Source organism: Daphnia magna, linkage group LG4 (genome assembly GCF_020631705.1).
Source record: "Daphnia magna isolate NIES linkage group LG4, ASM2063170v1.1, whole genome shotgun sequence".
NCBI lineage: Eukaryota > Metazoa > Arthropoda > Branchiopoda > Diplostraca > Daphniidae > Daphnia > Daphnia magna.
Window position 1 is genome coordinate 8,616,845 of NC_059185.1, and position 13,890 is coordinate 8,630,734.

The 13,890-nt window shown below is 37.8% G+C and overlaps 4 protein-coding genes, 1 long non-coding RNA gene and 1 pseudogene across 5 annotated transcripts; 3 read left to right on the forward strand and 3 right to left on the reverse strand.

Moving 5' to 3' along the window:
- Positions 1-274: 274 nt before the first annotated feature.
- LOC123471376 lies at positions 275-2,783 on the reverse strand (annotated as a pseudogene).
- A 484-nt stretch (positions 2,784-3,267) lies between these two features.
- Positions 3,268-5,181, reverse strand: LOC123466306. Its single transcript, XM_045173057.1, has 4 exons — positions 5,144-5,181; positions 5,000-5,086; positions 4,219-4,942; positions 3,268-4,142 (listed from the first exon to the last, which is right to left on the reverse strand). Exons 3-4 carry the CDS (start codon positions 4,837-4,839, stop codon positions 3,453-3,455), a joined length of 1,311 nt encoding a protein of 436 aa, XP_045028992.1. The 5' UTR covers positions 4,840-4,942; positions 5,000-5,086; positions 5,144-5,181; the 3' UTR covers positions 3,268-3,452.
- A 14-nt stretch (positions 5,182-5,195) lies between these two features.
- Positions 5,196-5,711, reverse strand: LOC123471532. Its single transcript, XR_006646216.1, has 3 exons — positions 5,612-5,711; positions 5,281-5,381; positions 5,196-5,221 (listed from the first exon to the last, which is right to left on the reverse strand). It is a non-coding gene; the product is annotated as an uncharacterized LOC123471532 (long non-coding RNA).
- A 1,530-nt stretch (positions 5,712-7,241) lies between these two features.
- Positions 7,242-8,266, forward strand: LOC123471534. Its single transcript, XM_045173059.1, has 5 exons — positions 7,242-7,318; positions 7,549-7,649; positions 7,709-7,795; positions 7,853-7,939; positions 7,997-8,266. The coding sequence occupies exons 1-5, from the start codon at positions 7,249-7,251 to the stop codon at positions 8,090-8,092; spliced, it is 441 nt and encodes a 146-aa protein (XP_045028994.1). The 5' UTR covers positions 7,242-7,248; the 3' UTR covers positions 8,093-8,266.
- Positions 8,267-8,289: 23 nt separating this feature from the next.
- LOC123471533 (MFS-type transporter clz9-like) lies at positions 8,290-9,521 on the forward strand. Its single transcript, XM_045173058.1, has 2 exons — positions 8,290-8,723; positions 8,800-9,521. The coding sequence occupies exons 1-2, from the start codon at positions 8,331-8,333 to the stop codon at positions 9,487-9,489; spliced, it is 1,083 nt and encodes a 360-aa protein (XP_045028993.1). The 5' UTR covers positions 8,290-8,330; the 3' UTR covers positions 9,490-9,521.
- Positions 9,522-10,340: 819 nt separating this feature from the next.
- LOC123471377 (MFS-type transporter clz9-like) lies at positions 10,341-10,967 on the forward strand. The gene has a single exon (XM_045172614.1). It carries the CDS (start codon positions 10,341-10,343, stop codon positions 10,965-10,967), a length of 627 nt encoding a protein of 208 aa, XP_045028549.1.
- The last annotated feature ends 2,923 nt before the right edge of the window (positions 10,968-13,890 follow it).

Sequence of the window (13,890 nt, forward strand, 5' to 3'; positions counted from 1 at the left end):
TACATCAGTAAAACTTATAAATAAATAAAGAAAGTTAAGATTCAAAAGTATATTCTTTGTGGAAATGTTAACGATACATCAGTAAATTGAAAATCACAAATTAAATTGGCCATTCATCAACAAAACTAAGAACAATCGAAACATAAAAACCGCTTACTCTTGGTCACACAGTTTTCGTGGGCCCACAACAAACATTTCACACATTGCACCCATTTTTCACCGGGCCTGCTTTCAGAGAAACTCTCTTGACACATAATACAGAAACAAGAATCAGTTAATCCATTTTGAGCACTGGAAGAGGGGCTGGGTAGGAATTTTGAGCACTGGAAGAGGGTCTGGGTAAATTTTGCACTGGAATGGTTGGGTTGTTGTTTTCTTGGTTTGCTCTTCTTGACTTTCTGGCAGTTTTTTTCACTGGTGTTGGATTTAACTTTCTTCTGACTTTGCCAAGTTTGTTTTTCTTCGCATCAGTGGCCATCTTCTCCTTCTCCAGCTGGGCCTTAACAGGTGTGTCAGTTAGGATGGCAGTGCTTCGTTTTCGGCCGGTGCTGCTTCCTTTCCTCGGTCCAGCTTTAGGGTAGGGTCTCATAATTTCCACTGGATTTCTATTGGAATCCTCCTCGAGAACACCTCTCAGGTCAAATGTCTATAAAAAAATTGAATTTAATGGCTGCAGCAAATATATTGAAATAAAGTTAGGCCTACCTCTCCGTTTTGAACATCTAGTGAAATATTAACGTTTTCAACTGTCGCCAAAGGATCTTCTTCGAAAATAACCACAATGTTGTCCAAGTCGGGTAGAATTGTAGTTGAAACATTGGCCTCGATGTGGTTCTCTGGAACGGGAGTTTGGTCTTTTTGGACTGGAACGGGAGTTTGGCCTTCTTCGACGATGTTATCGTTGGATGCTGGGATTTCTATGAAGTCATCAATAGGAGGGACTGGTGATGAATTAAAAGGACGATCCGTGACGAAAGATGGAGCAAAGTCGACGTCACCATCGAAGATAAATCTATTAAATGGGACTAGCCCGGCCACTCTAAACCCAGACGTGATGTTTGCTGGTGTTGTTGCAAGCGGGAAGGCTAATCCAACCAGCTCTGCGATGTTGTGTATGCTCATAGGTTTTCCTGGATGGACCTTCATCCATGAACTGCAATACGAATTGTAGTATCTTTTAAATGGACCAAACACACTTCTGTCAAGGGGTTGAAGCTTATGAGAACAATGCGGAGGGAAAGTTATCATGACCACTCCGTTGTCTTTCGCCAAATTTAATACCTAGATAGATTGAACATACAATAAGATAAGAAATAATTAAAAGGCTAGAATTTGAATAGAAGCAATAGGCTTACCTCGATCGACAGATGAGAGGAGTGGTTGTCGAGAAATAAAACAACTTCGTTCTCTTTCGAAGGCCGAACGTTTTGTATGAAATGTTTCATGAACAAAACAAAATCTTTGTCTGACATCCAGCCAGACTTATTGGCTGATCCAACAGAACCAAGAGGGGCACCATTGAGGAAATATTCCTTAAAATGAACTCTGAAATAAAGAGACAAATATGTTAGCAAAAGACGACATTTCAGTTAAAAGGAATGTTACCGTGGAAAGACAAAATATGGTGGAATAGACGTTCCTGTGGCAGATACTGCAAGGCAGACTGTAACCAGTGTGCCTCTCTCACCTGAAGTTATGGAACCAATTTGTTTTCTTCCTTTTCGAGCAATAATTCCATCAGGTGCATGAACTGTGGTAAAGCCAGACTCGTCAGCATTAAACCAACGAGAAGGTGGAATGCCTCTAGACCTTATGACCTCAACATTGTCAAAGAAGGAATCAACGTTATGCTTGTTGAAGCTGGTAGCTCTGCTTAGAGATGTTGCCTGTGGTTTTCTGATTGAAAGGTCTTGATGTCTTCGCATGAAACCAGATAGCCAGTCTCTTCCAGCTTCCTTCTTGACCGACCAAGAAAGAGGGACAATACATTTTTCTTGGGTAGCGTACTGATAAGCCAATCTTCTCATGTCTGTGGTAGTGATTCCATGATAAATGTCACTGGCCCTTTTGACGTAACTGCTTAAGATTGCTTTCTTGTTCGCTGCTGAAAACCTAGAGCGAACAAGAAAGAGTTAACATTGCAACACATACACAGAAAAATTATAAGTAGATTTACCTTACGAGGTTTTTGGTAACCCCCAATGCTTGTAGTTGCTTCAGCTTCATCTTGAATTCCAGCAGCCAAGAAATTTTTGACATATCTCAGTATAGATCTTTTTGGGATGGAGGTTGCTTTGGAAACATCACATACTACTTTTGTTTCTCAGCAACAACTTTCTTAACAGCTTTCAAAATGTAACCATCTGGATACATACAACGTTCAGTTTTTCTAATGTAATGCCTAACCATCTTTAACAAAAATTGACAGACTTTTTAAGACTCACCATTTTGACATTAGACGACAGAGATTTTATACCCGCAAACTGCCCCAACGTTGCCAGGCCATTTTGCCTCAAGAATAGGTGTCGTTAATCAAATTGATTTTTCAGTAACTCCTCTAAGGAGAAATAATAAACTCAAATATCAGATTGAAAGAGGAAAGAATTTCCTTCAAGAATATTATTTGTTGAAAGTTTTATTCCATTTCTGAAACCCGTAAATTGAAAAAATCTGTCAAAGCTGATGACACGATTTTAAGGCGCCAAAATTATTGTTTCATTTATTACTGAACCCTTAGGACTTTTTTAATGATTTTTTTTTAAACGATGGAGATTTTCGGGTTGCGTAATCGTGAATTTTTCCTATACTTAGGTTTCATTAAAACATATCTCAATATCGATAGTGCACAACATATACACTACCCAAACCCCCCCCTTTCCCCCCCCCCCCCCCCCCCCCAAAAAAAATTTATAAAAGGAAGAAAAAAAAAAAAAAAAAAAAAAAAAAAATGGATATTCGGCCCCTCATAAATAAGATGAGGCATGTCCTCATCGGACGTTGACAAATCCATGTTTTTATAATAAAAGACAGCAAAAAAAGATTTTGGAGAGTGATGAAGTATGCGTGCGATTAGGGTGATGTATGGAAGATGAGTGAGGTCTAGTCTCACTGACAATGAGTTAACCGCACCTAAAACTGGAATTTTCTACACTTACGCTCTAATAACTGAGAAACATGTACCAAAGGGTCAGAACAAATTAATACTTAATATTTTATTAAATTACCACTCCCTTTCGGGACGAAATGTTCTCCTTGCAACCAACTGGTAAAAAAGACGGACAAATAAAAAAATGACTTGTTTATCCCAAATTAAACAAATACCCGAACTAATCTGCATACTCCAACTAGTCTAATATTAACTCTGGCGTTTCTGATGTACAAATATGTACTGCAACATGGAGGGTTGATATTACCCTTGATACAAGAAAAACATCCTTCCACCGGCACACTTTCTAACAAGTGACGTACATGACAATTAAGATAGCACATACAAGACAAATAAAATAGCAGAAGATAAAATCTGGCTTACATGGTCTGTCGGTCACAAATGAGGGAGCAAACCTGGAAGGGTTTATCATGAACCGATTAAAAGGAAAAATTCCTGTTGATTGGAATCCAGCAATGATATTTTTTGGAGTAATAGCTTCTTGGTATGGCACATTCGACAGTTCTTCAATTTCCTTAATAGAAATCCGCTGACCTGGATTGCGATTTAACCAATCATTTTGGCTTTTCCCGCATGCCCGTTTGAATGGGCCAAACACACTTACATCCAAGGGCTGCAAAGCATGAGAGCAGTGGGGAGGGAATGTCAGCAAAATTATTCCATTGTCTTTCGCGAAGGAGACTACCTGATAGTCAAGGTGACTCGAGTGATTATCTAACAAAAGCAATACAGGATTGCTTTTTGAACATTTCACAAATGATTGGAAATGTTGTAGGGATTTAAAAAAACTGAACCCAGTCATCCACCCGCATTCATGGGCAAGTCCTATGCATCCAGAAGGCCCTTTTTCAAACATTACTGGCAGTAATTTTTTTCTTGGGAAGATGAATACTGGGGGCACAGAACCACCAGCCGCATTTACAAATGCCAGCATGGTAACATTTGTGCCTCTTTCAGCAGATACGGTTTGCTGAACCTAATCAAGAATGTGTAATAGAAATTAGTTTAATACAAAGACAATGAAGATTTAAAATGTTAGGGGCATAACCTACTTGTTTAGTTCCTTTTGCTGCTATCACGTTTGGTGGTTGCATTACAGTTGGGTTGTTGGTCTCGTCGCAATTAAACACTTGATAGGCTTTGAATTTGTGTTTTACAACTAAGCTCTCATACTTGTCATAAAAATTGTCCACAACAGGCTTATTAAACCCAGCTGCCCGTGCTTGACTCGTTGCTTCCGGTTTTCTTATTGATAAACTCTGATTGCGTTTTAGGAAGCCACTTAGCCAATCTTCTGATGCTTGTCCATTTTTATGCCATGCCGTTGGAATTCGCGTTCCATTAGCAATAGCAAATGATAAAGCAATAACTTTTGTTTCCTTTGGTGATAGTCCGTGATTAATAAGAGTGCACTTTTTCAAGTATTCTGCTAACTGAGATTCCATTTCAGAAGAAAATATTTGCGAAGGATGAGTCTTACGTTTGATTTGAGCAGGAGGAAACAGCCCACTTGAGGAGAATCGTTTGGTATAAAATGCAACTGTAGATGGTTTTAGGTTGAATTTCTCCGCTGATTTCCTTATTGAAGATTTTCCACTCAAAACATCGGAAATCGCTCCGTGTAATGATTCTTCAATTGGCTTTTCTCTCTTTGCAATATAATTCCTCGGCATGGTTTTGTTAGACAGGACTGACTTGTTTGAAGTAAGGAAACTGCAATGTTGGAAAAGTATCGTTGAAAGTGTGCAGGCTTCTTGCTTTGACTTGCTGGTAGGCCTAGTAAGGAAACAATAATGTTGGAAAAGTATTGTTGAAATTCTGAAGGTTTCTTACTTTGACTTGCTGGTAGGAAGGCAACTGGAATATTGGAAAAGTATCGTTGAAAGTGTGAAGGCTTCTTGCTTTGACTTGCTGGTAGGCCTAGTAAGGAAACAATAATGTTGGAAAAGTATCGTTGAAATTCTGAAGGTTTCTTACTTTGACTTGCTGGTAGGAAGGCAACTGGAATATTGGAAAAGTATCTTAATAACTTATTGCTTTGACTTGCTGGTAGGCCTAGTATAAGAAAACATTAATGTTGGAAAAGTATCGTTGAAAGTCTGAAGGCTTCTTACTTTGACTTGCTGGTAGGAAGGAAACTGCAGTTTTGAATATAGTTTATCGCTGAAAGTATGATTGCTGCAACTGGGCTGAATGTGAGGCAACAGCAGTAGGCCTACAACAAATTTACAATAACAGTATAATTATATTAAAAGTTTAAAATTATGCAATAATTAACAAATGTTACAAATGTTACATTTCAATTACGAGAAGAGTCATTAACTTGTGCCATATCTATGCCTAGGCCTACATCAAACGATTTAGTGACTGGACATCGACAAAATTCTGCTGTTTCATCATTAAAGAATAAGCCACAACTATCGTCAAGCCAAAAAATTACATTACCAGTAGTTTCTTCCAACGTTATGAAGCACACTTCATTCACAAAATGCTCTCCTCGAAAACTAGCAGCCATTAGCCTATTCATACATCACGACAAAGCAATGGCTACCTGCCAATTATAAAGAATCGATTGATATCCAATCGATTTTAAGTTCCGCCCCCCTCCATGTTCGCTTATCATTATTTTCTATTATAAGATTTTTTTTTTATTTTATAGGAAATCACTTTAAAAAATTATACATTTAATTAGTTGTGGAATTACCTATATTCCAGATTTTTTTGGTTGAAATTACTTAATCCCATCTCTTTATTTAGACCCTGTCTAAAGTGGTACAGGTCGCTGTACAATTTCACCCCGGGTAGGTCAAAAAACGACCGAAAATTCAAACCTCTATAACTTTTTTTACATTCAAGTTATGAAGTTGAAAAAAATTCAGGAGGTGCGCGGAGGGGTAAAATTTAGTTAAGTAAAGAAAAATGTATTTTTTTTCAAAAGGATGGGAGAAAAGAGACGAAAACCGGAACTGTCCAATATGGGTCCGGTCTCCCCTAGAGCAGTAATAATAAAACGCGCAACGCAGGATGTTTATCCTGCGTTGCGCGTTTTCCACAAATGCGAAAATCTCATTTGTGGATAATGGAGAAACCAACATATGGAGAAACCAACTTCTTCATGTTAAAAAATATCTTCAAGTTTTCATAAATATAATTAAGATTTTCCCCCTTTTCTTCCTAGCAGAGGGTACCCTATTCATTTTGTCATTTCCCAATTTTTTTTCTAGCCCTAGTTCTATCTGGTCTATTTTTATTTAGCTATTGTTTGTGAATGGTTTGTTGTTCATCCCCTTGTAGCAGACGAATTTCTGGCAGCAAACGAAATTCTTCGGCTAAAAGAGACGAGCAACTTACAAACAAAAATAAAATAAAAATAAAGTAGATAGAACTGGAGCTAGAAAAAAATATTGGGAAATGAAAAGATGAATAGGGTACCCACTGCTAGGAAGAAAAGGGGGAAATATAAATTATAGTTATAAAAACTTAATTTTTAACGTGAAGAAGTTGGTTTCTCCATAAGACGCTGCAGCCGTAGCAGACCAACTTGGACACAAATGAGATTTTCGCATTTGTGGAAAACGCACAACGCAGGATGTTTTACTGCTCTAGGGGAGACCGGACCCATATTGGACAGTTCCGGTTTTCGTCTCTTTTCTCCCATCCTTTTGAAAAAAAATACATTTTTCTTTACTTAACTAAATTTTACCCCTCCGCGCACCTCCTGAATTTTTTTCAACTTCATAACTTGAATGTAAAAAAAGTTATAGAGGTTTGAATTTTCGGTCGTTTTTTGACCTACCCGGGGTGAAATTGTACAGCGACCTGTACCACTTTAGACAGGGTCTAAATAAAGAGATGGGATTAAGTAATTTCAACCAAAAAAATCTGGAATATAGGTAATTCCACAACTAATTAAATGTATAATTTTTTAAAGTGATTTCCTATAAAATAAAAAAAAAATCTTATAATAGAAAATAATGATAAGCGAACATGGAGGGGGGCGGAACTTAAAATCGATTGGATATCAATCGATTCTTTATAATTGGCAGGTAGCCATTGCTTTGTCGTGATGTATGAATAGACTAATGGCTGCTAGTTTTCGAGGAGAGCATTTTGTGAATGAAGTGTGCTTCATAACGTTGGAAGAAACTACTGGTAATGTAATTTTTTGGCTTGACGATAGTTGTGGCTTATTCTTTAATGATGAAACAGCAGAATTTTGTCGATGTCCAGTCACTAAATCGTTTGATGTAGGCCTAGGCATAGATATGGCACAAGTTAATGACTCTTCTCGTAATTGAAATGTAACATTTGTAACATTTGTTAATTATTGCATAATTTTAAACTTTTAATATAATTATACTGTTATTGTAAATTTGTTGTAGGCCTACTGCTGTTGCCTCACATTCAGCCCAGTTGCAGCAATCATACTTTCAGCGATAAACTATATTCAAAACTGCAGTTTCCTTCCTACCAGCAAGTCAAAGTAAGAAGCCTTCAGACTTTCAACGATACTTTTCCAACATTAATGTTTTCTTATACTAGGCCTACCAGCAAGTCAAAGCAATAAGTCTTCAAACTTTCAACGATACTTTTCCAATATTCCAGTTGCCTTCCTACCAGCAAGTCAAAGTAAGAAACCTTCAGAATTTCAACGATACTTTTCCAACATTATTGTTTCCTTACTAGGCCTACCAGCAAGTCAAAGCAAGAAGCCTTCACACTTTCAACGATACTTTTCCAATATTCCAGTTGCCTTCCTACCAGCAAGTCAAAGTAAGAAACCTTCAGAATTTCAACAATACTTTTCCAACATTATTGTTTCCTTACTAGGCCTACCAGCAAGTCAAAGCAAGAAGCCTTCACACTTTCAACGATACTTTTCCAACATTGCAGTTTCCTTACTTCAAACAAGTCAGTCCTGTCTAACAAAACCATGCCGAGGAATTATATTGCAAAGAGAGAAAAGCCAATTGAAGAATCATTACACGGAGCGATTTCCGATGTTTTGAGTGGAAAATCTTCAATAAGGAAATCAGCGGAGAAATTCAACCTAAAACCATCTACAGTTGCATTTTATACCAAACGATTCTCCTCAAGTGGGCTGTTTCTCCTCACTGCTCAAATCAAACGTAAGACTCATCCTTCGCAAATATTTTCTTCTGAAATGGAATCTCAGTTAGCAGAATACTTGAAAAAGTGCACTCTTATTAATCACGGACTATCACCAAAGGAAACAAAAGTTATTGCTTTATCATTTGCTATTGCTAATGGAACGCGAATTCCAACGGCATGGCATAAAAATGGACAAGCATCAGAAGATTGGCTAAGTGGCTTCCTAAAACGCAATCAGAGTTTATCAATAAGAAAACCGGAAGCAACGAGTCAAGCACGGGCAGCTGGGTTTAATAAGCCTGTTGTGGACAATTTTTATGACAAGTATGAGAGCTTAGTTGTAAAACACAAATTCAAAGCCTATCAAGTGTTTAATTGCGACGAGACCAACAACCCAACTGTAATGCAACCACCAAACGTGATAGCAGCAAAAGGAACTAAACAAGTAGGTTATGCCCCTAACATTTTAAATCTTCATTGTCTTTGTATTAAACTAATTTCTATTACACATTCTTGATTAGGTTCAGCAAACCGTATCTGCTGAAAGAGGCACAAATGTTACCATGCTGGCATTTGTAAATGCGGCTGGTGGTTCTGTGCCCCCAGTATTCATCTTCCCAAGAAAAAAATTACTGCCAGTAATGTTTGAAAAAGGGCCTTCTGGATGCATAGGACTTGCCCATGAATGCGGGTGGATGACTGGGTTCAGTTTTTTTAAATCCCTACAACATTTCCAATCATTTGTGAAATGTTCAAAAAGCAATCCTGTATTGCTTTTGTTAGATAATCACTCGAGTCACCTTGACTATCAGGTAGTCTCCTTCGCGAAAGACAATGGAATAATTTTGCTGACATTCCCTCCCCACTGCTCTCATGCTTTGCAGCCCTTGGATGTAAGTGTGTTTGGCCCATTCAAACGGGCATGCGGGAAAAGCCAAAATGATTGGTTAAATCGCAATCCAGGTCAGCGGATTTCTATTAAGGAAATTGAAGAACTGTCGAATGTGCCATACCAAGAAGCTATTACTCCAAAAAATATCATTGCTGGATTCCAATCAACAGGAATTTTTCCTTTTAATCGGTTCATGATAAACCCTTCCAGGTTTGCTCCCTCATTTGTGACCGACAGACCATGTAAGCCAGATTTTATCTTCTGCTATTTTATTTGTCTTGTATGTGCTATCTTAATTGTCATGTACGTCACTTTTTAGAAAGTGTGCCGGTGGAAGGATGTTTTTCTTGTATCAAGGGTAATATCAACCCTCCATGTTGCAGTACATATTTGTACATCAGAAACGCCAGAGTTAATATAAGACTAGTTGGAGTATGCAGATTAGTTCGAGTATTTGTTTAATTTGGGATAAACAAGTCATTTTTTTATTTGTCCGTCTTTTTTACCAGTTGGTTGCAAGGAGAACATTTCGTCCCGAAAGGGAGTGGTAATTTAATGAAATATTAAGTATTAATTTGTTCTGACCCTTTGGTACATGTTTCTCAGTTATTAGAGCGTAAGTGTAGAAAATTCCAGTTTTAGGTGCGGTTAACTCATTGTCAGTGAGACTAGACCTCACTCACCTTCCATACATCACCCTAATCGCACGCATACTTCATCACTCTCCAAAATCTTTTTTTGCTGTCTTTTATTATAAAAACATGGATTTGTCAACGTCCGATGAGGACATGCCTCATCTTATTTATGAGGGCCGAATGCTAACTGAGTCGCGTGACACATTCGGCTCACCAATTTGGATCGATCGCCTCGACTTAAACTGCTACTCGCAGGGGGCTAGGGGTACTCCAAGGGGTTCCCTGACTTGTAGGAGCTATAATGTCCTCCGGGATGTCCATTGCGGCCGCGTAGAAGGTGAGTGCGGTGTGGCTCCCGGAGGGGATCATAATCACAGGGACCCGGTTGCCGCCGAAGTAAGGTACCTGCGAGTACGTTACTTGGCTCGAGTCTTCTGTTGTGAGGTGACGAACGGCAGTTGGACTGACGGCCTACCTCGGTGGGCTGGTCGGTGTTTACCAACTGCCATGGACACCACGGGAGGTCATGAGAAGCATGATGGATATGGCTGGTGGTTCTGTGCCCCCAGTATTCATCTTCCCAAGAAAAAAATTACTGCCAGTAATGTTTGAAAAAGGGCCTTCTGGATGCATAGGACTTGCCCATGAATCCGGGTGGATGACTGGGTTCAGTTTTTTTAAATCCCTACAACATTTCCAATCATTTGTGAAATGTTCAAAAAGCAATCCTGTATTGCTTTTGTTAGATAATCACTCGAGTCACCTTGACTATCAGGCAGTCTCCTTCGTGAAAGACAATGGAATAATTTTGCTGACATTCCCTCCCCACTGCTCTCATGCTTTGCAGCCCTTGGATGTAAGTGTGTTTGGCCCATTCAAACGGGCATGCGGGAAAAGCCAAAATGATTGGTTAAATCGCAATCCAGGTCAGCGGATTTCTATTAAGGAAATTGCAGAACTGTCGAATGGGCCATACCAAGAAGCTATTACTCCAAAAAATATCATTGCTGGATTCCAATCAACAGGAATTTTTCCTTTTAATCGGTTCATGATAAACCCTTCCAGGTTTGCTCCCTCATTTGTGACCGACAGACCATGTAAGCCAGATTTTATCTTCTGCTATTTTATGTTGTCACTTTCATTATCTTTGTTAATGATTTAGTTCCGGTTGATTGTGCTATGACTTCTTCAAACGCTTCCGCTACTTCAGATCTGGATTCTTCATTGGATCCTTTCAGTTCTGCTCCGGCTTCATCATTGGATCCTTCAAGTTCTGCTCCGGTGTCATCATTGAATCATTTAAGTTCTGCTCCTGCTTCTTCATTGAATCACGCTAGTTCTCCTCCGTTTTGTTCTCCATTGGAATCCGTTGTTGCTGTTTCATTGGAGGAAATCAGACCGTTGACTCAAGTTAACCAAAACATCCCATTGGCAAAACGACCCAGGGCCAACAATCGTGCTGGTAGCACAAGGATTCTAACCGATACGCCAGAGAAGATGAAAATTGACGAAGACAATAGACGAAAAGAAGAGAAAGACATAAAAAAGAAAGAACGAGAGCGAAAAAAGTTAGCACCGAAGAACATTTTCAAGCCAGCAGACAGAAATAACATTGAGAAAAAGGCAAGAAAATCAAAAAGAAATGAAAACGAAGAAGAAACGATCAATGTCAACGAAGAAGATGACGAAAACTACAATACTCAAGAAAAAACTGTTACTCAAATAACACGTACTGGTCGTATTGTTAAAAAAAGAGCAATTACTAACCTATAGCTCGATGTTCTTTTCAATTTATTGTGTTTGGTTAGTGAATTTTCATTTTAAGTCAACTTAGTTCATGCACAATTGTAATTCTAAATCACTGTTTTGTCCGGTGATGTTCATTTAAAGTACAACTTAACGTTGTCGTCCAGTCACAAGAGAAACCTAGAAGATCCAATCTCATTGTTTTTTATGTGTTGTGTTGTGCGTAAATTTAAAATTTAAATCAAATGTCAAACGGAGAAATGTTCCAGTTAAGGTGTCTTAAACCAGTTCAACCAGAAATAAAATGCATCGTTAATTCAACAAAATCTTAATCTTAATTTATTGTTATGAAAACGCACCTAGAAACATACAAATTAAAAGTTATTGGCTATCTATCGTAAAAATGAGCGCGCTACGTATCTGTTAGTCAACTGGAATTTTAAATTTCGCGCGTTGAATAGGCTCCTCCCATTCCACGCCCTTTGCTGTCCGATTTCACCCAAGTTAATCGTCCAATATTCCCCCAAAACACCCTATACCGGTAAAAGCGTGATAACTATCACAGTACATCACATATAAATTTTTCTTTTTTACAGCGTGTATAGGAATGGCTACCGAATACATACATGCACGTAGTTTCATTTTCCAATACTAAATGAAAGAGTTAACTCAATAAATTGAACGGAAAAATTTGTAAATTTTGAGCGTGTTTTTTATTTTGCATAATAACTCATAAAATAATTGACATAAATGCATGAAAATTTAAACACATGAAGAATGCATAAAAACTAACATAAAATATAAAAATGAGATTTTTAAAACTTATTTTACTATTTTTCCGGACACTGTACAAGGTGGTACAGTGTCCAATATGGGTCCGGTCTCCCCTATTAGGACATGGGATAGAAAATCTAGGGTTCTGAAGATCCGGCACTTATTTGCTTTTATTTTACAGTGAATTTAATTTTTGGCTTCATTTGCTGAAGAAAATGTACATTTTTAATTATTTAGGATTAATAGAGTTTTTTTTGTAAGAAAGCGTGAAAAACATGTAAAAAAAGATCTAAAAAAGTTTAACAAATTTTAGCAAATCTGGAAAATAGGAAAAATATGAAAAAATATGAAAAAATATGAAAAATATGAAAATATACGAAAAAATATGAAAAAATGTAAAAAAAATATGAAAAAATACAAAAAGTGTGAAGAAATACGAAAAGTAAAAAAATAAAAAATATATTTAAAAAAACATTTTTATTTTGAAATTCGTACACCCAAATGACTAGTCGAAAACCCCCCGTCGATCGGAAATAACTGGTATGACATAGCTATAGGCTTGGACATTTGTTGTAGTAAATTGGAGCTTCAGTTTAGCAGCTTGAAGCCGGGCGTATTTAGGAGTAGTCTAGGCACGAAGTATGAACAGCTGCTCGTCGCAGCTCTATCTAAGGAGGAATAACGGTACAGCATTGTACTGAAACAGAGCTGGCGTATGTCGCCCCTCCCAAAGGTGGAGCTTCAAACGAAATGACGACTTTCACGTGGGCTCTTATGGAAGAACTCGAGTTTTCAGTTTTTTTAGCAAAAACTGGTTAACTTAACAGTCTGGGGGAAAAAAAGGTAAAGTTCATAAAATGGTGCATTTTTTTTTATCTTTTGCGGCTCTGTCCTTCATTTCTAACTATTTTTAAATAATAAATGAAATTTAACCACAAGGCGCAATTTTAATTTTTTTATTAGTGCAGCCCCCGCAAAGCACGTTTACGGATTTGTTTGTTTTTGCACACTACTCCGTGGGAAGTTCCATGTCTGTATTCAGTACGAACTAGGACAGAATTTAAAATCACTTGACGTACCTCGTTTTTAAGTGGAGTGTACAAAAATGGTGCACTGCTGTTGTCGTGGATGCCCTCATGTAACCAGTAAATCCAACCCATACTCATTTTTTAGTTTGCATAAAAAACAATTTTAAACAATTTTCCTAAAAACAATCAACCTTCCACAGTCCACGGGAGTAGTAGTGTAAAAACAAACAAATCCGTAAACGTGCTTTGCGGGGGCTGCACTAATAAAAAAATTAAAGTGCGCCTTGTGGTTAAATTTCATTTATTATTTAAAAATAGTTAGAAATGCAGAACAGAGCCGAAAAATGTGTCAAAAAATGCACCGTTTCCTGAACATTAATAGTTTTTTTTTCTCAGACTGTAAACTTAACCAGTTTTTGCTAAAAAACTGAAAACTCGGGTTCTTCCATAAGAGCCCACGTTGAAGTCGTCATTTCGTTTGAAGCTCCATTTTTGGGAGGGGCGACTTACGCCGAGCTCTGTTTCAGGGGTCCCATG